At 45.7% G+C, this 26,118-nt stretch overlaps 1 protein-coding gene across 4 annotated transcripts; it reads right to left on the bottom strand.

Annotated features, from left to right (window-relative positions):
• Max (MYC associated factor X) lies at window positions 1–25,182 on the bottom strand. 4 transcript variants are annotated; one of them, XR_013106758.1, is made up of 6 exons: window positions 24,901–25,177; window positions 24,198–24,224; window positions 16,347–16,454; window positions 2,723–2,846; window positions 2,164–2,248; window positions 1–1,481 (listed from the first exon to the last, which is right to left on the bottom strand). XR_013106758.1 is itself a non-coding variant. In XM_076921935.1 (5 exons), exons 1-5 carry the CDS (start codon window positions 24,934–24,936, stop codon window positions 1,294–1,296), a joined length of 483 nt encoding a protein of 160 aa, XP_076778050.1. In that variant the 5' UTR covers window positions 24,937–25,169; the 3' UTR covers window positions 1–1,293. The 4 variants fall into 4 exon arrangements, 2 of the variants coding, with proteins under 2 accessions (XP_076778050.1, XP_076778051.1); XR_013106759.1 differs by lacking the exon at window positions 24,198–24,224 and having other exon boundaries at window positions 24,901–25,174; XM_076921935.1 differs by lacking the exon at window positions 2,164–2,248 and having other exon boundaries at window positions 24,901–25,169.
• Between the last annotated feature and the right edge of the window lie 936 nt (window positions 25,183–26,118).

The raw sequence follows: 26,118 nt of genomic DNA, 5'->3' as shown, positions 1-26,118 counted from the left end.
AACAAGGATAAAATAAGTCTTTATTTTTATATTCTTATAGTAAAGGGGGAAGCCTTAACTTGCAAGACAATTCTTGGGCAGTATGTACAACATACTTTTTATTTCCATGGAATGGAATCAAACACCGACTGAGACTACAAAGTGTACACTAGAAAACAGCAAATGGCGGCAACAGAGCAGGAAAAGACAAAGAGACGAAGCCTAAAGAAGAGAAACCCTTCACTGGGATCTGCTGACCACAGCCAGAGCCAGGGCTGGATCACACAGTGGCGACAAGTTCCAGGACAGGAGGAAAGAGGTCAGGTGGGCGGCTGGACTGGGCTGTGGGTTTAGTACCAGGTAAGTCGCTCTTGGTATTTACATACAAAATAGTTGGCTCTATTTCTTAGAAATACACACAGAAAGAAATGAAGATTTGATCATTACTTTATGAATCTGTCGCTTTACAATATCGACATCATCAGAAATAGGGGCATTTCATTCAGATTCAAATTTCAGTAGCAGGAAATAAATATCAAAACATCATCACTGGCCCTTAATACAAAACCTCTACCCCACCTAAAACTCCCTCCCAGCCCCACCCGCATAGCCACCCCCACTCCTGAGAGCCGTTTCCCAGCCGCCGGCTCCTATACGTACCAGCGTCCCGTGGCCTTCTGGAAGGCTGGCTGTGCAGGCTTAAACAGCTGGAGAGTGGCCGTGCCAAGGGTGCTGCAAACCTGTCCCTGCTTTCCTTTACTACCACACAAACTTCTTCAAGAATCTGGCCTTTCAACAGGAGAGACAGCTTTTCCAAAAAATAATCCTTACAAAGGAAAGGGGCTTAGCTCTGATTACTCCAATCTGGTCATCTTGTCAAAGCAGAGCAGTTCAGAGATTCACAAAGTCCACCAAACAGAGGTGAGGGGGATCTGGGAGGAGAGCCTAGCAGAGCAGGCGTCCTCCAGGCACATGCTCTGAGGGCTGGAGGAGCTGGTAGGATGGGCAGGACACCATGTACTCAGAGGTCTGGCCGGCCGTCTGTCCTCCACAGAAAGAGCTGCCAAGTTAGGGTGTTTTGGTTTAAAATTTCTGGTGGGGACAGGAACCCCTGAAGGGAACACATTTAAAAATAGTGGACAGAGGGAAGGGGATGAGAGCTGTTGTCCAAGAGCTTCTATGCAAAAATAACAATTAATAAAGAGAAAAGGAAAATAAAGAGTCTTCTCAATGGTTCTGAGGGTTCTAATGGTGAACTGAAGGAGGATGTGACGGAAAAGTCGACAGTTTTATTGCTGGCCTGCCCCACATGGCTTAGCTGGCCTCCATCCGGAGTTTCTTCCTGCTCTGGGGCTCTTCAGGCTCGGACTCTGAGCTGGAGTCTGAACCGCCATCGAAGGCAGAGATGGTGCCGCCCTTGGCGTTGGTGTAGAGGCTGTTGTCTGAGGAGGGATAGTTGGTCTGCAGTTGGGCACTTGATCTTGCCTTCTCCAGTGCACGGACTAAAAGGCAACCAAGGGAGCATGTTACCACCTTCTGGAGATCCGGAGCAACCAAGTCTCAGACTCAGGGTCCAGCCTGTTCTTCCTAAGGGTTTGCTTGCTGGCCCCCAAGGCACAGGGTGGCTCAGAAGTCATTCCCTTCTGGTGGCTGTTCCACCTGCACACTTCCGGAAAATTCCCCCTTTTCCTTTCCCAGATGGGCTTGGGGGCCCAGCAGACATGGCCAGCCACAGCCATACCACCCTGAAGAGAAGGCTTGTGATGAGACACCGTCCTGCCATGGACCCAGCATAGAGACCAGAGCAAGAGTTCCCTGTTGGACTGAGCAATGCAATGACAGAGAAGAAGCTAGCCTAGCAATGCTAGACTCCATGAAGGTGTGAAGGCCCAATGATAGCAGGAAAGGATGACAAAATAGATTGGGTCAAAGAAAACTTTTGGCTTGGCTTTCATGAACAAAATCCACTTGGAATGACAAGCTGGACACTTGGAAGCAAGTCACCAATACACACAAAATACCTGGGCCTTTCAACAGACACCCCTACATGCAGGCTGCTTGGCCCATCATCCAACCCGCTGCCGCCGCCCACTGCCCATCCCTTGGTTCAGCTCAGCTTGAGCCTGGAGGATCAACCCTTCATGTTATTTTATGTGAGATGTTCTAACCCAGGTGGTTACTTGCATTTCCTTTTACTTGCATCTTCCATGAGGGAGGAAGAGAAGTGAATTCCCCAGGAACAAAGAACTTGATCAGCTCTCGCTTTCCCCTGTGGTTGTAGGAAAAGGCGGGTGTGAGCATTGGAGAACAGCAGGGGCCTGGCCCATAGGCTGCCCTGAGTGGACTACGATTGACAAAGGGGAGGGCTCACTGTCCCTGAACTCCTGGAGACTCTGGTACTTACACGGCACATTCTACTGCAAGGACCTCAAAGCTCTGTTCAAATACCTGACACAGGTATGACTCTTACTGTAGGTAGAGAACCTGAGCCCCAAGAAAGGGAGAGATCAGGCCAGAAAAGAAACAAGCCTTTGGATGTTCAATCCCCTAGCTCCTCCATCTCCTCACTGGAGGGTCTGGTCCTTCCTCAGGATGGCTCTAACACTCAATTTCGCGGCCTGCGGAGCCGGGCTGAGGATGCTTCTGAGGCACGGTCCTCTAGCTCTGACCGAAGGCCCAGGTGTGGAGCCCCAGCCTGGCTGGGCACAGCAGGGCCAGCTGCCCCACGAGCTTGGCTGCTCACCTTGTTGCTCCAGAAGAGCATTCTGCCGCTTGAGGTCATCGATGTCTTGCTGGTGCGTATGGTTTTTCCTTCGCATATACTGGATATACTCTGTTGCTTTGTCTAGGATTTGGGCCCGGGATGCCTGTAGCAATATGGAAAAAAAAAAAAAAAAAGAAGAAGAAGAACAAAATAAAGACCAAGTCTGCACAGCAGGAGAACCATGCCCTTCCCTAGCAACAGCATGAGGGAAAGAAAGGCTGGAACAGGAGGGTGGCCATGATGGAAAAGGCTGAGGCAAGAGTAAATGGTCTTTATCCCAAAGTGCTACGCAACTCACAGAATTTACCTACAAGGAGTCTCAGGAGCTCTACCAGGAAGCCAGGTCTCAGAGAGCAACACTGACTTATTTAAAACCACCAGCTAGTCTGTGGATGGCCTGGGCTTAGAGCTGATCTGACTCCTGAACTTGTGAACTCCTCTCATCCCCTCTGGAGCTTTTTCTTATAGTTTTTATTTGTTGGTTTGAAACAGGGTTTTAAGACCAGGCAGGCAGGCTACCCAAGTACTTGGAATTACAGCCATGGGCTACACTCTAAACACTCTGGCTCTTTTTAAAAAAGATTTACTTATTAATTATGTATATAGTGTTCGCCTGCCTGTATGCCTGCAGGTCAGATGAGGAGGGCACTAGATCTTGTTATATATGGTGACGACCCATCATGTGGTTGCTGGGAATTGAGCTCAGGACCTCTGAAAGAGCAGTGTTCTTAACCTCTGAGCCACCTCTCCAGCTCCCGCTCCCCCAACTCTTTAGTTTGCTTTAAAGTCTTCAGCTTGCCCACGCCCGAGATAAGTTGGTCTTAAACTCACTATGTAGCCAAGTACGCCACTCCAGCTTCCAAGTGCTGGGATAACTACTCCCAGTTGTACATGATGCTCTCAATTAAACCTAGGGCTTTGTGTATACTAGACACAGCTCAACCACATAACGGAAGACAAGCTCAGGCCACACAGACTCTGCTAGGGCCAAGCTCAGCTGGTTCAGGGTGACAAGATCAAGGGCTGGGACAGACCTGGCTTGGAATGAAAGTGGGTACATTTTTTCCCATCATAGTCTTAGACTTCACCAAACCCCCAGACTATTGGTAAGGAGGCTCAACTGACCAACACTTGTGTTGTATCACCATTTTTGCCTCCTGTCTGACGCTCATGAGAGCTGTTAAGTACTTGATGTCAACACAGGAAGGACATGTAACTGAGACACCCCAGGAAACAGCCACACCTCTACAATTACAGCAGGCAGTCTGGGTCTGGCTCATGAGGAGAACAAGTTAATAAAAGTCAACAAAGTGGGCAACAGGCTACTGTCTACTGTGCCCCTAGAATCACACTTGTCGGAAGATTCCCATCAGGCTACTTTTATGGCCAGAGTCAGAGCCAGGCACCAGCTCTACGTATCAACTGGTACACACAAGCTCAAGGCAGGGCAGTGGAGTAGCCCTCAAGCCTAGTGTTCCTTCCAGAGGTTGAGCATTCAAAAGCTTTGCCCTCAAAAGGGTCATTCTTGACAATTCTGCTTTTCAGCCCAGTGCTCTGAAACAACCAGAAAACAGTGAGGGAAGGCAAAGAACACACCAGTATTCAAACTAGCAAATCTCAATTTACTCATATTTAAAAAAAATCCTAATGATCAACTCACAGACCTTAGGGTAGATACGGTGAGGTGTACAAGGCCTGAGCTTTTGCCAGTCTTTGGAAACATTACAATTTCCAGGCTTTCCTCTTACAGTACCCTCAAGGTGATCTGCTCAAGAAAGATCATGCATTTTCAATCCATCATTTTATCTGGTAGGAGTTATGTGCAAGGCATATACTCACTGTGGGGAAACAACATGTACTCGTCACAGCTCCTTGCCCATAAGCGTATTTACTGTCTAGTGAGAAGATCAGTATTATCTGTATGCAGACAAGCCACAGGCCGTGCTGACAAGTGTGTTGACTAACAGATTATCAATGTCACTCAAGAGGCAGCTTCTGAGGGACAACCCACTGTGTTATGCCCCACATGAAGCAGTGAATGAACTGTGTTAGACCAAGGGCAGAGCAGCACAAGGGCGTGAGGTGGGGGGAAGCTGGATGTGTTTCTTCAGCTGAGTGGCCAGCCTGTGTAAGTGCAGTGAGGAGACCCAGCAATGGACACCTCCGCGGTTTCCATTCTTCAAAGAGCCTTCTGAGGGCAGAGTTGGCAAAATGGGAAGGGAGCACATAATTAGTAGAGACTAAAAAATACCTTGCCCCTTTGATAGAAATGTCACGGAAGCTGCCTAGCAGAAAATGGCAGGTGGCAGGGTTGGGGTTCAGAAGATGGAGTTGTATTACCCATCTGTACCATAGACATTCCGGTCACAGCTGCTTCTTACTGACTACAAGTCCTCTACCCTCTCCATCACTCACAAATCCCTGTGCACATTTCTACCTCAGTCTCACTCACTGAGTCCAGATCTACTTGGAAACTGTGATCGTCCTGATACAGTCCAAGTGCTGGGATTAAAAATAAATGTATACAATCTCTTTTTAAATTTGCCTATTTTAAAGGTATTTTCCTAATAGTTCCCAGAAGACAGCCTCATTTCTTAACCAAACATGTGCATCCAGGGCAAGGGGAGACAAGCAGAATCTGGGAATGAGTGTGTCTGCAGATGCCCAGCGCTGAAGCAGTTGAGCAGCAGACGGAGCAGGCCTGTGCTCTCCCAGTCTCTCTTTCAGGTACTTACAACTGAAACCACAAAAGCAGTACTACCCCTGAGGTGAAGTGAGAGGCGAACACAGCAAGCCAAAAGGGTGAGCACAGGCCTCTAGGTGATGGCAGTTTCACTCACAGTAGCTTTCAGTGGAGATGGAATTATAAAGACTCAGAATAGTGCTTTGGGAATAGGAGGTCCTTAAAGAACACTGATCTGTTTTTGTTTTTAATTTAAAAAAAATTTACATTAACTTAGTACTGTGTAGCCTTGGCTGTCCTGGAACTCACTCTATAGACCAGGCTGGCCTCAAACTACTTCTGCCTCCCAAGTGCTATGATCAAAGTTGTGCACCCCTGTAGCCCACTGACTTTTAAATCCAGTGTTCAAGGCATCCCTGAAGCTAAACACAATAGAGCCCTTCTTCTAGCCCCTGCTAAAAGCAGAAGTGCCCTTAGTCACATGGGCAGGCTGCCCCTGGCCAGTCTACAATCCCAGAAAATGGTCAGGTTTTTTTTTTTTTTTTTTTTTTTTTTCCTTTTCAATATATTCAATAAGTCTAAAAAGTTAACACACACACACTACAAAATGCCACAAAATATGACATTTCCATGTACTCTGGGGAAGAGAAACAAAAGGTTAAAGTCAGAAAATGCCAGATTCCTTTGCAATAAATGCCTCTCATCTCTTCAAACCACAAGACTACATAAGCAACCACAACTGGTATGTTGTGTGGAGGGACCTTCCTGGCTTTTATGGGTTCATAGTACTCGTACAATAAACATAAAGGTCCTAGGATTTATGGCATGGACTATGGAATGGCCCTGGGTTTTCAGTTTCTGTTTTCTGAAAAGGTTCTTAGTCAGCTGAGCCAACTGACACCGTTCACGTGAGTTCTGTGACCACACGAAACCTCACGCAAGTCAATGTGCCCACACATCAACCATCGCTTTAGTAAGCACCGTGAGATTCTTTTCTGTTGCTATACATGTGCACAGCAGCATGGACAGCCACAGGGAGCTGTTGAGCAAGCAGCCTTACCAGTTCTTCTTGCAAAGCCATGTTTAAACACAGCCAGTGAACAGAAACAGCAGCAGCTCGCAGAGTACTGGGTGCCAGGCACTCCTCACAACTTTCTGTGTGGGGAAACTGGTGCACAAAGTATGTCTTACCAGACCTTAGTTAACTTGTAGGCAGTAGTCAGAATTTGACCCACGTCTCAGATACATTTTAGGAACAGAGGCAGTTGTAGCACTAACTTTAAAAGGTCAAGAGAACTGCAGAGACAGAGTTACCATGGAGAGAAAAACAGAAGATGAGGACAGGACTTGGGGAGAACCACTGATCTGTCTTCCAAGACAACCCCAGGGAAGGTGGTTTCCTCATAGCAGAGTCAAGGCCCCATGGTGAGCCAGTTCTACACAGGCAGAGGCCTGGGCTGAAGAGTAGTCTTTTTGGTTAAAAAGTAAGACACAAAATCAATTAAACAGTAACAACAACCACCAGCTCGTAATAGTAATAACATCAAAGAACATTGTTTTCCACAGGTGAGACCGAACAGGCTCCCAGCAGAGAAGAAATGCTGGGAGAGGCAGAGCCTGAAGGGTCATCTTCCACAGTTGCTGCTGGCTTCCCTATCTCTCAGAAACCCAGAAAAGGAGGAAAAAACCCACAAAGTACAATGGAGAAGACTCCAGATGTGACAGCATGAGGCCTCAAGGAAAGGCCAATCATTTCTACATGTACATGCCTCTCTCTCCTATCCACGTGTCTTGGCAAAATTTTCACAAAAGGAGTCAAAGGCTTCAAAAGCAGTTGATTCTAACTAGAATCTTAAGGCTCATATGGTTCCTGAGGTTCGTCAGCACAGCCATGTCACAGCTGTGAGTCACACGGAAGACAGTGCTTCTCAGCAGTCTTCAGACAGGGTCAGTGACATGGCACAGTGGGTGGAACTCGGTAGAGAAGAACCAACTCCCGAACACTGTCTTCTTCTGGCCACCACCTGCTGCCCCGACACAGCAGAGAGCAAAGTCCCACATGTCTACTTCTCCACCTCACTACACTTACCTGCTTTTGTATAAAAAGCCAATCTGCTTTAGACAATAGGGGTGAGAGGCAAGGGAGAGCACAGCAGGCCCAGACATTAGCATCAGGAGCACTGCTGCCCTTCCCGGAGGGCTTAAAGCCCAGCAGCCACGTTCACCCTATTCCCTAGTCAGGTGCTCGCTGGGCACGCTGGGCCCTGGGCATGCTGGGCCGTTACATTTGCTACATGCCAGTATTTGGAAGGCTGAGGAAGAAGAAAGGTAAGCCCACGGCCAGGTTACTTTACAAAGGAAGATCCTTTCTTGAAGAACCTTAGGTGGGGGAGGGGCAGGCAAATCTGGCACATACGTCTGTGGAAGAAGTCACTTTCTGGAGATGAAAATTTGCAATGTGCACAAATGTGGGTGTCCTCTAAAGTAGTTTACCTTAAAAAGAACTCATCAGTGGTAGCAAGGAGGTGGCAGTCTGTGCCTTTCCTTAAAGGGTTCATGTTTCCAGGCTCTTGGCAGACCTGGCTGAGGTAGGGCAGAAATGACAGACCTTGCAAGGCTTTAGGTTAAGGGTCAAAGATTATTTTCTTTTCTTTCTTTTTAAATTCTTGTTTTATTGGATATTCTACTTATTTACATTTCAGATGTTATCCCCTTTCCCCATTCTCCCCACCCAGCCCAGAGCCCCCTATCCCACCCCCACCCCCCCACTGTTTCTATGAGGGTGTGCCTCCACTCATCTACCTACTCACCCCTTCCCTCCTTTGAATTCCCCCACACTGAGGCATCCCGCCTTCACAGGACCAAGGATCTCTCCCACCGATGCCTGACAAGGCCATCCTCCACTGTATGTATATACAGCTGGAGCCATGGGTCCCTTCATGCATGTTCCCAGGCTGGCAGTTTAGACCCTGGGAGCTCTGGTTGGTTGGTATTGTTGCTCTTCCCATGGGGCAAAGATTATTTTCAAACCTTAAGGGCTGACTGTGCTGTTGGGACCCTTAGAGAAGGCGAGGCTCTTCCCATCAAACGGTTCATGAAGAACAAGTACAGCACATAGTTGCCTCAAGAGGAAACAGATCTACTGAGTAACAACATGTGCAAAAGCATTTACCTTCAAAAGTAATAAATGAAACTTTAAAGCAATTACTAAGTCTTCCTCGAAGGCCCAGTGATGTTGAAACTGGGACAAAGTCAAACTCTAGGGAAAGACTTCAGAATGCACAAAGAGAGAATTAGATGAAAACCATCCTCTCGGAGCTATCTTTGCAACACAGAGCACAGCCAATGGTTCTTCATTCAGCTCCTGAGAGGCACTCTGCATACAGAATGGCTGAACAAATACTGCTCATGCTACTTTAGTTATAAGATGTAAGACACGTACAAACCCCAAACTGGTCAACAGAAATATTCCAATGGCTAAATATGAATGATACATCATTTGGGGAAAACTAGGGTCTGTAAATGAAGCAAACAAGTAACACTACCCATGGCACGTGCGCCTAGCGACCAGAGCAGAGCAACACATGTCCTCACTTCTTAGGCTTTATCAATTCTATGCATTAGGAGTGGGGATTCTCATGTAGCCCAGGATAACCTCAAACACATTAAATTGAGGCTGACCGTGACCTTCACCCCAAGTGCTGGGATCACAGGCATGCACGGCCACACCTGGTTATACGATGCTGAGGACATCAGGCACGTTCTCCACCTACAGAGCCACAGCTACAGCCTCTGGGGTGAGAAGTAAAACAGCAGCTTATAGTGAAGAAATGAGACAACTCTGACATTTACTTTAAGGTGGCAACCATTTCAGTCACATTAAACAAAGGGTGACACAGGGAGTAAAGTTTACCACACCAGTGTGATCCTGCGGTAGCCACACAGCTCATGAACAACTGGTCTAACCTGCAGTGACCACAAGTGTGTGTGTGTAATATTTTTAATACTTAGTAAAATAAATGAATAGGAACTGAGCATGGTGGGACACACCTGTAATCCCAGCACTCTGGGGACTGGAGGCAGGAGGATCAGGAGTTCAAGTCTAATCTCAGCTACACAGCATAGTTTGAGGACAGCTTGACTGAGACCCTGTCTCAAAAACAAAATAAAACAAAACAACACAACCACCACCACACCTTTCTCTCTAAAAGAGAAAAAAGGGCAATGCAACAAAAAATCGTATTAAGTATTAATCGTATTAATTTTGAATATAGAAGTTGTATATTTTAGTCCATTGCTTTAAATTTTTAAGTTATATTTTTAACAATTAAAATATAACATTGCCCCCCACTTTCAACCTCTCCCTTGCCTGCCCTTCACCCTCACATTCACCACCTCTTCCTATAGATTCAGTTGGAATGAAGAATCCCAGATGTGAGTTACTGCTTATGGTTGCACACGGCTCCTGGGAATCGAGCTCAGCCCCTCAAGCTCACACTGCTGCTCTATACACTGAGCCAGTGTCAGACCGCACGAGTTAGTTTTTAGTGGGATCTTCTGTAAAGGTTAGCTGTATTGACATTAAGCTCTACTTAGATCTATTTGTGGTTGATAGTAACTGTTTACTAGACAGTGACTATCAAAGAATCTTAGGACAAAGGGAAGCTGTAGCTGTGTTAGAGAAAGACACAGACTTGGTTTTTCTTCCCATTATTGTGAAGTTTTTGCAATTTTGTCCAAAGACAAAAAAGAAAGAGTAATGTTAAATAAAGGGAAGCTCTAGATTAGTCTCTCTACCTTCCTCAGTCTCAGGAAACAAGAATGGTAGTAAGTCTCCTGGTCCTCCCAAGGGAAAGCCTCACCCCTGGCTCTGTAAGAACTGAGGATGTTCCTCAAGAAGTATCACCTTTAGTCACAGAATTAAGCTTAGAAACATAGATCCCATCTGACTTTGAAAGCTAAGCAGGGCCTGGCCTGGTAACTAAGACAGAGAGGAGCCTATGGAGCCACTGGAATTAAAGGAACAAGTGTGTTTAAGGACAGAGAGGACTGGAGGTGGAGGCTGCGAGGGTGGAATGCAGGTAGGAGGGAATGCTTTAACTCAGCCCTAGAGTCAGACATTAGCTGCATCCTGAGACTAGAGTCTGACCTTGAGGAGGCCCTCAAAGAAGTTGACAATGGCATTTCTGGACAACAGAGGAAGTAGATATACTCTTCCATAACACAAGGGTTATTAAGAAGAGAAAAGCAGGCAAGCAATGCTGAATCCTTACCAGGCTGGTCAGTGAGACCTTGGAAGTAAGACACAGAGACAGAGTATAGGAACTAAACAGAAGCGGTACCTACCCAAACTGGAGTCTGACTAATGGATGAGGTGAAATGGACTGGGCTATGGTTTCTATTCCATTTCAAAGACACTGTGCCAACAGCCCAGAAGTTGTATGCAGTGTGGCTAGGGTAAGCTGCTTGCCTTCAGGGCATCTACAGGAAAGAGGCATCTCCTAGATACTACAACCACAACAGACAGAGCTCCTCCACTAGGCCTGAGAGACAGGTTTCCTGACTTGGGGGTCCTAATGATGGCACAGCACAGGCAACAGTATTCAAAAAATCCGGCAGACACAAATATTGGTAAGATAGCGCTGGGATTTGGATATTTGCCAAGAACCATTACATTCTTTGCTGTAACAAAGCTATTTGTCTTAAAATACACCTTCAATTGAAAAACTACAAGAGAAAAACAACAGAGTATGAAAGTCCACTCTCCACCCCAGGACTGATGATAAATCTGAAGGACCACTGACTGGATTGAGCCACTTTCTAGGTCTGAGTGGAGAGATGTGAAGTCAGAAAGAAACTATAGACTTGAAGTGACCTTCAACTCTTCATTCTGGTGTAACCTGAATAAACCACTTCAGACGAGTATTTTCATAGTAACTTACATACTGCTAAGATTAATGGAGCTATCTCAAGAAAACTCTCAGGAAATGACAAGACTCGAGTACTTAAGCTAGATTTTCTTTGTTGTTGTAATTTCAGACATACATACATACATACATACATACATTAAATAAACTTTGAGCGTATTTCCCACATTACCCTCCCCACCCTTCCACTGAACCCCTTACCCCTCTTCTCTATGTTCCCCTTTACTTTCACAACTTTTTATTTTTTCCTTTTGGTGAGCCCTACTGCACTTAAGTAAGGTTGCTAACATGAGTGGAGGGAGACTTGATTTCCCTGAGATAGGTCACTGCAGACTAGGCAGGCTTCAGACCTGTGGCAATCTGCTTGCCTCAGCCTTTGAGTGATGCATGCCTGCTCAACTGTACCATTTGATTTCTTTAAAGTACCCTCAGACTGCTTATCCTCCAGTACTACAGAAATATGGAACTCAGCAGTCCTGGTTCTAAGTCCTGTTCTGCCACAGACTGGGTCCTGACCTTGAAAGGGCCCCTCACTTCTGATAAGAGTAGGAGCAACAACAGTGACTGTCCCACAGTCAGCACCTCAAGAAAAAAAAAAGGGGGGGGGGGGCCTGCATTTGAGACAGGACCTCACTCAGCCCAGGCTGGCCATGTCACTGACAATGACTCTCAACTTCTAGTCCTCCTGCCTCTATCTCCTAAGTACTGGGATTACAAGTGTTCGGTACCACTATCAGATTACTGGCCTTTTCTTTCTTTTTAAAGAAAACTATTTTCACGAGAGGTCAGTGTCTTGGAACTGGAGTTGTAGGAGGTTGTGAGTCATCATGTGCATGATGGGAACTGAACACAAGTCCCTATAAGAGCAGCACCTGAGTTTATAGGTCTCTTCCCTTAAACTCCCAAGTGCTAGGATTACAGGAGTTAGGGAAGACAGGCATTCTTTATGATGCTTATTTGATCATATGAATACATGGAATTCAAGGAATAAATGGAGTTTATGTCTTAATTTCAAGTTTTCTTTCTTGCCAGACATGGTGACACATGTCATGTCATTTCAGTATTTAGGAGGCCGAGGCAGGAAAATCACTACAAATTCTTTTTTTTTTTTTTTTTTTGTTTTTTGTTTTTTGTTTTGTTTTTCGAGACAGGGTTTCTCTGTATAGCCCTGGCTGTCCTGGAACTCACTCTGTAGACCAGGCTGGCCTTGAACTCAGAAATCCGCCTGCCTCTGCCTCCCAGGTGCTGGGATTAAAGGCGTGCGCCACCACTGCCCGGCACTACAAATTCTATGTCAACAAAGACTACCTAGGGGGTTGCAAGCCTCAGCTATGAGACCCTGTCTCAAAAATAAATAAATGTCTCTCCTTGTGAGACACAGTGTCACAGGACTGCAGTCTAAGCACTTGAGGATTATTAAGCAGAATTATGAGTTCTAATCACACTATACAAAATTCCACACTAAATTTTAAAAAGACCATCTTCTCTTCCCAAGTATCTTGGTTAGGATCAAATTCAATCAATATCAATTTTTCCTTATATATTTTAGAAAAAAAAAAAAAAGCAGAGACAGGGGAATCTCTGTGATTTCAAGGTCAGCAGCCTGGTTTATATAGTGAGTTCCAGGACAGGCAGAGCTACATATTAAAACCCTGTCTCAAAAATAAATAAGAACAAAGTAAAATGTTATTTATATCTAATGCTCATGATAAAACTCATCTTTGTATATTTAAAGACACACACACACACACACACACACACACACACACGGCCAAGCTTGATGGCACATGCCTTTAGTCCCAGCACTTGGGAAGCAGAGGCAAGCAGATCTCTCGAGTTTGAAGCCAGCCTGGTTTATAGAGTGAGTTTCATGATAGCCAGGACTACATAGTAGTAAGACCTGTCTCAAAAACCAGAACCCTTCCACCCCAGAAGAACAAAACCAACCAACCGACCAACCAAAACCCCATACACATACATGAAACAAAAACAAACAAACAAAAACTGAAACAAAACAAAAAGAGGCTTCACATTTCCAAGTGAATATCTGAAAGCCTAAAACAGATTACTGTGAATTCATGAAAGTTTGAGAGCCACAGAATGAAACTTTATCTCAAGAAACCAAACCTAACAAATAAACAAAAGTCTTAAAAAAAGGCTTGGACACATATCACATAATCACAATGTTAACTGTAGAGTCACCTGGCACATAAAGGTGCTGATATCAAAGGAGACTCAGAACAAGGCTTTCCTTCAGCAATCCGAGCTGAGCTCTCCCAAACTCACAGGGAACATTCATTTCATGACCATTTACATGTCACAACCTTGACCATTGCAATTCAAATCAAGAATGAGTCAATTTCCTTTGGTTCCAATACCACATTTTAAGAAGATTGCAACATTTGGTGAGAAGTCAGTCTGAGAGACTGAAGAGTTCCGGAACTGAAGCCTCTCTGCACCTCTGAGCCTGCTGGCAGATGAAAGAAGAAAAGTTCTGCCCTTCACAAGCACAGAGGCTGGAGCAGCCAAAATTAAGAACAAGAAGAGGAAGGCCTCTGAAGTAAGAATGGCACCTTGAAACTGGCAGTTTAGGGCTCTGATGATGGGCTCATTAAATCTGGTTCTCTTTCCCAAATTGGGAAAGAAAAAAAAAAAAAAAAAGACTAAGTCAAACCCTAGCACTTAAGAAGTGGAGGCAGAAGATGAGGAATTCACGGTTAGTCTTAACTATGGAGTGGGTTCCAGGCCAGCCAGATATAAAAAAAACCCCATCTCAACAAACATGCAAACACATGAAATGACAACACAGGGCCTGATATCATCCTCTCACCCACTCCTTACCCATTCTGGCCTATTCAAGGTTCCTCAACAGGCCTTCCTCCTGCCTTGAATGCCCAGCGGCAAACAGATAGTTCTTCTCTTCCATGAAATCTGCCCAAAGGCCATCTTGCCAATGAGATCTGTCTGTTCCGACTAAAATTCCACCAATCCTTCCACCTTGATTTCCTTCATAGCACATGCACATGCAAGAACACAGAACCCCAGCTAGGCAGAAACTTAATATGTAGTCCAGACTGGCCTCAAACTAAAAAGATCCACCTGCCTCTGATGCGTCTGCTACCACCATGCCTAATCAGCACTCACGTTTGTAGTGATTACTTAAGTTCTATTATTTCTTTGCGAAAATAAAAGATCTATTAGTTCTTGCTAAGAACAGTGGCTGGTGTACGTAGACCCTGCACAAATATTTGCTGGAGTAAGAAAGAGGACCACAAATGACAAACTACTCATCCCACTGTAAGCTACTAAAGTCAAACTTCAACTTCCTCAAAGAAAAGGGGCAAGAGGATTTAGTATAATAAAACTGTAAGGACTTAAAGAAGAACGTAACAGCAAGGTAAGGCAGGCCACTAAGGAAGAGCTGCGGCTGGGGCTCGTGAGCTACACTTCCAGAGTGTAGCTCTGGAAACTCCATTTCACTCTTCGGAATGCCTCCGATGCACCTGACTGACTCCTGCAGGTGCATACTACCAGGCTAACTCCCAGGAATTCATTTAGTACTGGAAGTAGGTGGGTCACAGCCCACCCTTTGAGAAGCACATCCTCAGTATGTCTCATTCTATATGAGGTTTAGACGAAGGCAGCTCTAGACCATAAGCTCACCAAGTGATGCTGACTTTGTAGCATACGGAATAAGCACCAACTGGCAACAGGTCAGACATGCATCAGAGATAAATCTTTTGCACAAAGGGTGCAGCTCTCAGTCATAAAGATTTCCTGTGGTGCTCAGTGTTATATTCAGGAATGCTGTTATTCCGGTAAGTACCTTGGTTCAAGGCCATTAAATCAAGTATATACTACATGGGCTTAACGCACAGCAACTTCTGTTTCTGTAACGCTGCATTCACATGGCCTATTCGTGTTTTCCTCAAGCTTAGGCTGACTCCATACCACACAGAAGGCCACATTAGAGACAAAACAGAAAGACAGCTTTTCAACTCTTTATAAACATGAAAAACTTAATCTTGGATAACAAAGCAAATTCAGGACCCTTACGACAGAACCAAAGCAGTAAAGGCATTTAAAGTATACCTAGAGTAAGCACTGTTTTTATTAGTGTCTCTTAAGCTAGGAGTAGTAGTAGCACATGCCGGTAATGCTGACAGGCAAGACTGGCTGAATCCCAAACCCAGGCCAGGTTGACTATACAGTGAAGCTCTTTCAAACAAACAAGCTGACCAAGGGGCTACAAAAAGCAGCCTGTTGTGACACAGTGTCAAGGTTGGAACTAACTGTGCAAACAAATGTTTTTTCTGTATTCCAAGGAGTGACCCTAACCCATAGGCTTTTGCTCAAAGAAACAGTGGGCTCCTACCTCGCCAGGGAAAACAGCGGTTTCAAAAGGCTGCTACGAAGAATGAGAATGACTGGTTGACTTGTCGTTCATGTGAACACGTCTCAGCTTTGCTGATCCACAGCTTACAATGCTCACCGTGTGTTGGGAAGAGGAGCTATCAGAACTGGAAATCACCGGTGCCAGGCAGGTCTACACACCTGCTTCAGTGTTCATTTACACTAAGTACTTATGTTGAGCCACACAAGAAAAATTCCCACAGAGGTTTAGGGAGTTGCTGGCCTGGGGAATCTTTAGTGATCCCAAACTAATTATGGACCACATTATATAGTACAGTATATAGTTATAATAATGTCACGAATGACTAATTTATTTGCCTAGCATGTACAAGGCCCTGAGTTCAATCCCCAGCATGAACAGTAAGAAATTATAGTATCTCCAGTTTTGAAACCAACTCTGTTAGAACTGACATTGTTTTTGCTAAAGATAATCAAAAACAACTGAGATGTGTGGGGATCTTCCAAAGAACCAAGAAAAGAAAAAAAGAAAAGAGAGAGAGACCATGCCACCTGACTGTGGTTCTTTACAGAAGGGATGTCCTGGTAAGCTCCAAGCTTCTGGCACTGTCAATAAACTCACCTTCTCTCCTTGGAGTGATGGGACTGAGTCCCGCAAACTGTGAAAGCTGTCTTTGATGTGGTCCCTACGTTTTCGTTCCAGTGCATTATGGTGAGCCCGTTTGTCAGCCTAGGAGAATGAAGAAAGAGCATGTTAGTAATGCACTTCTTTTATAGGCAGACGTGGAAAAGCCTGGAAGTGTGTGCAGTCAGCGCTGTCCCTGGCAAGTGGACTGGGAAAATTTGTAGTGAGGTGGGCAGTTAGGAAGGAGTCTCCAGAATTAGGCTCTGTTAAAGGGGAGAAAGGGGTGAGCAAGGCTTGCAACAGGAACATCCACAGTAGCACGATGAATCCAGCTCATGCACAAGTAAAATCAAAGTTATTTAGGAGACAAAGTGCGACTCTCCAGTAAGTGTCCCCAACCTACATGATGGAGCAGTTGCCAGTCCGTGGTTGAAATGTAACTAAGGAAAGCTCCAGTGGGCACACCTCTACCATGAGACTTGGGGAAGGGGGTGCTTCTGTCCACAGGAAACTCACCATCTTGAGCCTGTGCTCTGACACCTTCCTGCTAAAGGTCACTAGCATATCATCTTATCAAGTCATACAAGAGAGCCCCAAACCTAGAAAACAGTTGCACCTGAGATCATTATGACAGGTGACAGATGTGCCAACTACATTTAGGTTTCCTCTCACACAGACTGAGCCAGAAAGGCAGTTCTTGGGCAGCAGGCCTTCTGTCACCTACAAGCTCTTGGTAAATTCCCTCAGGCACTTGCACAGCAGGGCAGGCCCACTTGGCAGTTTTCTAAATACCCTAACCAGCCTTTAACCTCTCCTGCTTGGAATTATAAACAGTCAGCTGTCAAGGGCCAGGACTGCCAAGCAATCAGGAAAGGTAAGAGAGTAGGGCCCCCGTGCTAGGGAGCACTGTCACGTGCTAGGGAGCACTGTCACGGAGCTTCATCTCCCTCTAAACAGAACACAAGCACCTACCTCAGCAGGAACTTCACCACACCTATACTTCAGGCACTACAGACACAGACCTTGAGATTTACCCTGACTAGAGCAGGCTGGGCTAAACTAGCCTAAGGAACCTAGCTATACATTAGGGTGACCTGGTGTTTAAGGCCAGAGTGCCAGGAATTTTGAGAATGCAGCAACAAGTGTAAACTTGGTTTAGTGCTGCTTCCAAGGAATCCTTGTATTAGAAAAGATGGTCAGACAGAAACCAGACAAGGAGCCATGAGAAGAAAAGGATTTGAAATTCTTCTACTATCAAATTCTAAAGACTGTGTCGCTCCAGAGGAAGAGCCTGGAGAGGTCTGCACTTTCCTCCTGATCCCTCGGGTGCCTCACCTCAGGTGTTAATCGGATACAAATCCCCATCATAGCTACTGTCCTGCAGGACTTGTAAAGTTAACCCTTCTTAAACCTCAGTTCACTGTAAAGCAAACCATTTTCTCCACTAGTTATATGGAAAATAGAGTGAGAAATCTGAAAGGACAATTAAGCTTAGGAAACGAGGTACCCGAGGTTACAGGATATTATACAACACCAGACAAAATAACTACAGCCACCCCCTGGCAGCAGTGTGACACAGCTTGAGGGAACTAAAACATCAATGCCCAGGTAAACTGGCCCGTCACAATCCATACCTGAGGAGCGGCAGAGACCTAGAACCAACATTTGTCATGGACTAGTCTTCTGGCTTTACTCTAATTTCCAAGATGGTCTATTTACATGAAAATCAATTGGTCCTCAGCAGCAGCCCAAGATACTCCTCTGTCTACTAAATCACCCAGATTCCTGGCCCTCCTCCCAGCTTAAGAGTTGTGCACGGAAGCAGTGACCCCAGTTACCCACAATCCTTCCTGTTAATACAAATAAAATCCTAATTGTCTGTTTTCTTTCTGGAAGAACCCTGAAAATCCCAAGCAGTTAGAACTAAGTTGGACTCTGTTTCCTGTGGGCCTGTGCTGCAAGGAGCTAAGTTTAACCGAACAACAAAATCATCCCCACAAGATGCACCGCCCCCTCCCATTTGCTGAGCACTGAAAGGACTCAAATGGACAAGTCGTTTGGTTGGAAGACTGTAGTGAACTTGGCGGTAGACCATGAGCAGAAATCTCGGCTTCTCATCTGGGGAGCCAGCCAAGTTAGAAGTTGGCTCGCCTAGGAAAGGCAGCAGGCCACTGCCTGGTAGAAAGCCTGGGCTGGGGACTGTTGTTCTCCAAGCAGTGGATGGAATTTCTGTGGTGGTTCCAGAACCAATTTAACTAGCAGAACAGGGGAATCTTAGACCAAGCCCTCCTGCCATGTCCACCCCTCAGCTGTTATGCCTAAACAGAGACAGCCGCAAGGGTGTATTTGTTTTTCCCCTTCCACAAGCCTCATTTGCAAGCACACGTGAAAAACATGCTGAACTCACATGCCTAATTCCAGACAACTCTGAATTAAGTGACATTTCTAGTGCTTACAGAGCATAGGAAAACCTGACACACCTTCACACAAGGCTGAGAGTTCTCTCTGGAAAGAATTTCTAAACTGCAGATGAGGCTGATACCCCCTCGCTTTTCGTGATGGGCCAGTGGGAGGCTATTAAACAGCCTTGTTAGCCATCTTTTCTTGCTGACAGCTCTTTCCCAAAAGGCCAAGCTTTCAGAATCGAAGAAAGAAAACCAGGTGACTACTCTCAGCTTAGGGTGCTGGAGATCCTCCCATAAACTTTCTTTTTAAAGCAGCACAGCAATTAATAGCAGCGGAACAAAGCAACTCAGATGAGTGTAGACTCTCCTGCCTATTCTGAGAAGTGTCTGGTCATGCTAACACTGGGACTGGTGGTAAGGTACCCTTGTGGAACTGATCATACAGGTCTTCTTGGGTTCTCACAGGTTCCCTAATGACTCCCCTATACATCCCCAGGAGCACATGCTGGATACTGCTTGCTCTTTAACCCAGAAGTTGCAGTTTCTGTCAGAAAGCCCTTCTTCATCAGCAGATCCCAGACTAAGAGAGTACTAAGGGCTTTGTGATGCCAGAGAGTGGACACAGCTGCTCACCAGGAACTCCAGCACCAAACTGCTTCCAGCTTTGATGTCTGCGCCAAGGCTTTTACGCAGTCTCAGCTTTAGTTCCACCAAACTTTTCCACGCTGGCAGACAGAAGCAAACACTTCACCTATAATTTGTCCACCGCTCACACTAACAAGCATGTGTATCTTAGTGCAGTTCAATGTTGAAAGTAAGCTTAGTTGTTAAACTGACAGGACATGAGAGCTAAGGAGACCCGTTCAGAATCAAAGAATTCTCTCACGAGTATTTCCTTTCAACGTATTGCACAGAAAATGCATCTTCATTCATGAATCTCACCAATCAGCAACCCAGCTTCCTGCAAGACCTAGCATGGAGAAAGAAACCCCTCACTGTAAGCGATGTACAAGGGTTTTTTTTCCAGAATGCCATTCCTTGCAAGCTGCCTGGCACCTGTTCCACCACATAAGGGGAATCTTCTCAGTGCCAATGTGGAGGAAATATGTGTCATCCTTAGTGGCTACTTAGTATATTTAGTTTCAGAAATTTAAAGCTGTCTCTTTAGAAGACAGAGTCACAGGATTATCCTACTAGTCTCACTGAAACACTAAGAATGTTGAATACAAAGGTTCCAAATTCTCATGCAGTATACTTATTACTTGTTCGCTGAATTAGATAAAATACAACAATTTCTAAGCAACTCAAAAGTACTCAACACTAAAACTACAACAAGGAACAACAGGCACCAGAGAAGAGATAAACTCACTAGAATCTTTAGCAGGCAGATATTAACGCCAGTTTCCTAGCTCTTCTGTTTGAAGTCTAAAGCTGATACACATTTCTGTCAATATATTTACTTTTGAGGTTTCTATTATGTTTTGATGTCTAAAAGAACTTGGGGACACTACAACCCACACATGCCATTACAATATCTGTTTAAGAGGAAGGACTTCTCGGTTAGGACACTGAAGTCAAGCCTGACAACATATACCTGTAAGCAGGAGGCCAAGGCAAGAGAATTCCTGCAGGGGGGAGGCCAGGCTACATAGCAAAACCCTCCCTTGTCCCCAAAAATGATCAATTAGGATTCCCTGATCAACTCTTTTATCCTATCAAAGTTGTGTTGACAAAGCAACACAACTCTTAAAAACTTAGCACTGTCTTTTCTTTTCAAAGGCACAAGCAGGGAGAAAAGCTGCTGTTTCTGTCATCAAAGCCAAGCACATGCCTTGCAGCACTTCTGTTACCAACCTGATCCCAGAAAGAGTCACAAGTTCCTTGAACTCGAACCTCCAAAGTGGTCAAACTCCCTTCCTCCCAAATACACCTCAATCTCCAAAGCAGCAAAAAGCTGAGGAGTTAAAATACTTTAAACCAGAAAGGACTAGAAATGAAATAGCACAAGCCTATTTTAAACCTCCAGCCAGTATAGTCACTGCAACATGGTGATGCAGTGCAGGAAGTGTATGGAGGTTTCTTGACCAACTCAGGAATCCTACATTTTACATATACTTTCACTCTTTCCCAGAGAAATTATCCAAACTGAAATAAAAATAACTGCCGCAGGAACTTATCTTGCAAATACAACTTACTCCCAACCCCCCCCCCCAAAAGTACTAGTGAGATTCTGCAATTATTAAGTTTAGTAACTAGCGTTTCGGGTGACTTCCTCTAATAGTCTGCCGCTCACTGGAGGCTGCTTCCGTGTGTAGCACTGGCAGATCAGTTTCACTTTCCGTTAGCCTCCCTGCCATACAGATCTGAATGGCCTGCACTCTGTACTCATGGTACTCCTCCTGTCTCAGTTATCCCGGGTGCTGGGATTACAGGTGTGAGCTACCACACTTGGGTTCCAAATAACTTTTTAAAAGTTTTTCTGCAGTCCTAAATATCTGGTTGTTCAGAGTCCACATTTTTAAAATGGTTTTTCTAAAGATAAAACCTAATAGCTTTTCACATTTTAGAAAAAAATGTATTATTTAAACTAAATTTCAATAAGCAAATGGATATATTCACAGGGATAAAGGAAGGCAGTTGTACGATGGACTGTCTATAATATACCTGTTTTTTCTGTCTATGCTATGATAAACTTGAACCAGAAAAATCTCTATAAGCATACTGAATGAAAATAAAGGGTCTCAAAGGTTCAACCTCCAGCACAACAAAAATTTCACTGTCTATGTCCCAAAGTGAAAGGAAAAAATCCTAAGCACCTTAACAATAAAAAAAGTAAAAACATCTAGACAGATCAGCCTCATGGGAGTGGAAGCATTTAGTAAATTAATTTACATCACCACCCAGGTGGATGCTTTAAAAAAGCTGAAAGCCTACAATAACTGCTTATTATAAAGTAAGAAACGATCTCTCACTGAAAGGCAAACCTAATTCCAGCTCAAGGATGAGTCTTCAGACAAGCCGTCCCACCCTTGCCCTCTCACCCTGATCAAGCCTTGCAGCAGACCTTAGAACAGAACTAGAGACTTGGAGGGGGGAAGAAGTTGTTTTTGTTGTTCTTGTTTTGGTAAAACAGGCTCAAAAGAAAACAACCAAGTCCATAGTATTAAGACTAATAGTACCCAAGCAGGGTGGTGCACACATTTAATCCTAGCTGATTAAATCCCATTTAATCAGGGAACCTGAGGTGGACTGATCTCTGAGTTCCAAGACAGCTTAGACTCCTTTCCCTCTCTCTCAAAAGAAGAAAAAAGAAAAAAAGATAATAATAGCCAGGGAAAAAACAAAACAAAAAAAAAGGAATATGACTTTCCGTGGAAGTATTTGTTAACACTTCATTAAGAAATAAAACATTTATCTATCTTCAGTGAGGATCTCAGAACAATCCTTAAGACCACTGAGATAACTGCACTCAGAATCAATCAGTTCTCAAAAAGGTTTTTCTTAGTGTTCAGGCCATCTGTACAATCTCTGATGCTCTGATGAAGAGCAGATACAACTGAAGAACCTGTTTTTACCCCATGATTAGTAAGGTCCTACAGCAGAGCTATCAGTGTGGGCATCCTGCAATCTTGTTCCCCAGGAAAAGAGACAAAAGTAGAGAGTTCTTGCTTGTTTGAGGCAGACTCTCATGCTGTAGTCCAGGCTGGAACTCATTCTATATTCCAGACTGGCTTAAAATTCAGGGCAACCCTTCTGCCAAAGCCTCAGAAGCCCTGGGCTTACGTACTTGGTCACATCCCAAGACTGTTGTGTTGGGTTTTGTACCTTAAGGCAGGGTCTCAGTAAACTGAAGCAGGCTCCAATGTTTGATCTTCCTACCTTAGTCTTCTTAGTAACTGGGCTTACAGGCCTAACAACCAAGCCTAGTTGCATCTTGCAAACTCTTTACAAGCTCCTCAACGGCTGTTCCACATATCATTTAAAAATCAGAAAACTAGAAGGTACAGAAGCTCAGTGGGTAAAGGCATTGTGGTCAAACCAAATGACCTTAAATTCAATCCCCAGACCCATCTATTGGAAAGAGAGAACTGACTCCCCCAAGTTGTTCTATGACCTTCACATGTGAGTCATGACATACACATGACCACACACATACACACACACACACACACACACGTTAAATAAATAAATGTAATTTTAAAAATCAATTAAGTAGGCTGAGGTTGTAGCCCCATGGCAGAGGGGTTGCATGCATGCTTGGGGCCCTGGGTTCAAGTCCTGGCACAGTCAAAAATTAACTGCACATGAACACACCCCAAAAGTAATAATCTGTCTTTCTAGTATTTTAACATTTCTCATAAAGTTGGAAGTTCCAGGGATATGGTTCAGCCCTGAAGGACAGAAAGAAAGAAAGAAAGAAAGAAAGAAAGAAAGAGAGAAAGGGAGAGAAAGAAACAAAAGGAAGGAAGAAAGAAAGAAAAAGAGACGAGACCCTGTAGCACCGAGTCCGCTCTCAGGCGGCAGCAGTAGAGGTAGGTGGCACTGACCTTTTACAAGGGTGTGCATCCTTTAGTTCACCAGCCCTCACTTCTCCCCGTCCTTGCATCTCATTATTCTTTCCTTACTTTAACAACCATCAGATATTACATTTGGCTCCTCTGACTGCATTTACTCGGAATCCATTCCTTTTCTCTCTCCCTAATCTATACCTATTTACTCCTAAGCCTCGGACTACAAAGACAAGAGAGCATGGGGGCCAACCCAAAGCCAGAAACACCTATAAAAAAAAAATTAATAGCAAAACCCTAAGAAGACTCACCCACCACCTTTCAGCAAAGCTGTCTCTTACAGTGCCACTTTCCAATAATTTTTTTTTCTTCTCAAATGGAAAGTCAGACCACAAAAAGTGGTGACACTTTCAGTATCTAACTTCTCTTTCCCATTGTTGTTGCTGGAATACTGTGCTTTTCTAGAGTCCAGGGGTCTGCAGCAGTCACCTGACTTTGGCTAAAGGCGATTCTCACATGTGCCTGCAACTTCACACAACTATGGAGATACTGCTTAAAGTTTACCTGCTCCTAAATAAAAGCTGACCAGTTTGCTCTGAAATAACACTACCATTCACTTCAGAATTCTTTCATTTCTCACATGCCTCCACTGTATCCTTCACTGAACACTACAGAACAACTCAGTTCAAAGCACAGGCCTCCTCTCACTCACCTAGCTACCTACTCACTAGAATCTACCACCTGAGAATCCAGGATCAAGAGGATTTGCAACGCCCCCCCCCCCCTCCAACCCCAATTGACTCCACCTCACCTTAGCGGTTAAGAGGAGTTTACAAGAATATTAAAAGTAATAGAACGATCTCTTTTTCTCTCTGACTCCAAAAAGAACCAAAACTGAACGGAAATGAAAATGAAATGGAGAGTAGGAGACGTACCGCAGATTGAAACCTCGGTTGCTCTTCCTGGAATAAGAGAGAGAAAAAAATAGAAAATATAGAAGTTATTTTCACACTTCCAATTCAATAATAAGAAAGAAAATGCCGGCGGCGGAGGAAGCAGCGGGTGGGGAGTCAGCCTGACACCCCTCCCTCCCTCTTTCCCCTTCCACTCTCTCCGGCGAGATCCCATAGCCCAGTAGGGATCCCAGGCGCTGCCCCTCTTTCTGGGATCCGAACAGGACGAGAAGGATCCGGAGCACTGTCTGCTCTCCCCCGATCCCTCTCGGGCGTCAGAGCACTCCCAGCCCCTACACCCCCAGGATCAACTGGTCACGGGAGTAGGGAGATCACGGACCCAAGGAGCAAGAGCTGAGCGCTGGTCTCCTTGCCCAGGATCCGGACGGATAATGGGATCCCCAGCCGGGCAGAGTGGAGAGGGAGGCCTCGACACCCTCCTCCACGGGAGAATGTGGGGGTCCCAGAGGCCGCGTGTCTGCTCCCACCTTCAGTCCCAGGAGGCCTCTCCGGATAGGACTGGAGGGGAGCGAGCCTGGAGCGCGACGCAGGCGGTCCCGGCCCAGGGGGAAGAGGACGGAGGCGGCGGCGACCCGGTCCCCCTCCCGCCGTCGCCCGGCTGAGAGCCCTGGCCGCTGTCCCCGCCTGACAACCCGAACGGAAAGGAAGAAGCCCCGGGACTCACGTCGCTCTCCACCTCGATGTCATCGTTATCGCTCATTTCCTACGGCCCAGGGAGCGGCCACTGCAGCGGGAGGCCGGGGAGGGGAGGGGTGGAGGGAAGGGGGAAGTCACCGACAACAACAAGCCGAGTGCCCCCACGCACACACTCACTCACTCACTCACTCGCTCACTCACTCACACACACTCACACACACACACAACACAGGCGACAACCACCTCACTGCAGCACCGGATCAACGGCGGCACGCACGCCCGATCGGCCCCCTAACACGTGACCCAGCTCACTGCGCTGGGGTAGCTGAGACTTGTAGTCCTCGAGCGTCTGATGGGCGACTGGGAGAGAGCCAGAGAAACTACAAATCCCATCAGGAACCGCACACAGTCTTCGCCAGACCCGCTTGTTGACAGAGCGCAGAGCGCCTGCGCCCCGGGTGTTGGCTGCGAGAAGTGGCGCGGTGCCTCCCGGGAGATGTAGTCCACAGACCGCGAGTTGTCAGGAGATTTTCTTCCCCAGGCGGCGGAGAGGCTGCTGGGAAGACAGGACACGTGGAGGGAGCTGGGCTCCTGTAGCCGGCCACAATTCCGAGTTCTGGGCGCCTGGCCCAAGGGATTGGGTGGAGGCTCTGGGGGAGAAACTGGCTGCCAAAATAACACTGTCTCTTCTTGGCTAGACTGTTTTTACATTGTCTTTTTAATGCTTGAGTCGCTCCACTTGCATCCTGGGGCGTAACCCTCCCGGGAAGGAATCACGCTGCGGCTGACCAGGGGGCGCGGTCGAGATGCCCACGCGGACCCTGTGTATCCGGGTTTAAGGTGTTAAGATGCATTATGGGACAAGCTAAAGGACCGACTTCGCAGGGTGTCCTTCTTCTCAATAATCTTGCTTTCATTTGTCCGAGAGAACTGTACTTACTGGGCTTGAATGTTTACAAAGCCTCTAGTAGGTGCAAGTAGAACCTACCTTCTGTTTGTAGTAGCCGGAGCAGATTAGGGAGTGCCCCAGTTTAGAGAACCTTAATTAACTGCAAAAAGAATCAAAATGGGAAAGTTGTGCAGCTCTCTGTCCAGTTAAGGTCATACTTATACAACGAGGTATGAAATGTAACTACATTCATCTCACCAGTATTTAACTATCTAATATGTGGCAGCCCAAATGGCATGATGTATCCCCTCAAAGACCTCACAGCTGTGGAAGCCAAAACTGGACTACCCTTGTCAC

Source organism: Arvicanthis niloticus, chromosome 23 (assembly GCF_011762505.2).
Source record: "Arvicanthis niloticus isolate mArvNil1 chromosome 23, mArvNil1.pat.X, whole genome shotgun sequence".
In the NCBI taxonomy this organism is placed as follows: Eukaryota; Metazoa; Chordata; class Mammalia; order Rodentia; family Muridae; genus Arvicanthis; species Arvicanthis niloticus.
This window is presented reverse-complemented; position numbering and strand designations above follow the sequence as displayed.

Bases quoted from the DNA above. Each gene is read 5' to 3' on its own strand.
- Max (XM_076921935.1), bottom strand. From the start codon at position 24,936: ATGAGCGATAACGATGACATCGAGGTGGAGAGCGAC. The intron at 16,455-24,197 runs GTACGTCTCCTA...TCATTCTCCTAG, and splicing joins AACCGAGGTTTCAATCTGCG to GCTGACAAACGGGCTCACCA. The intron at 2,847-16,346 runs GTGAGTTTATTG...ATATTGCTACAG, and splicing joins CATCACTCCAAGGAGAGAAG to GCATCCCGGGCCCAAATCCT.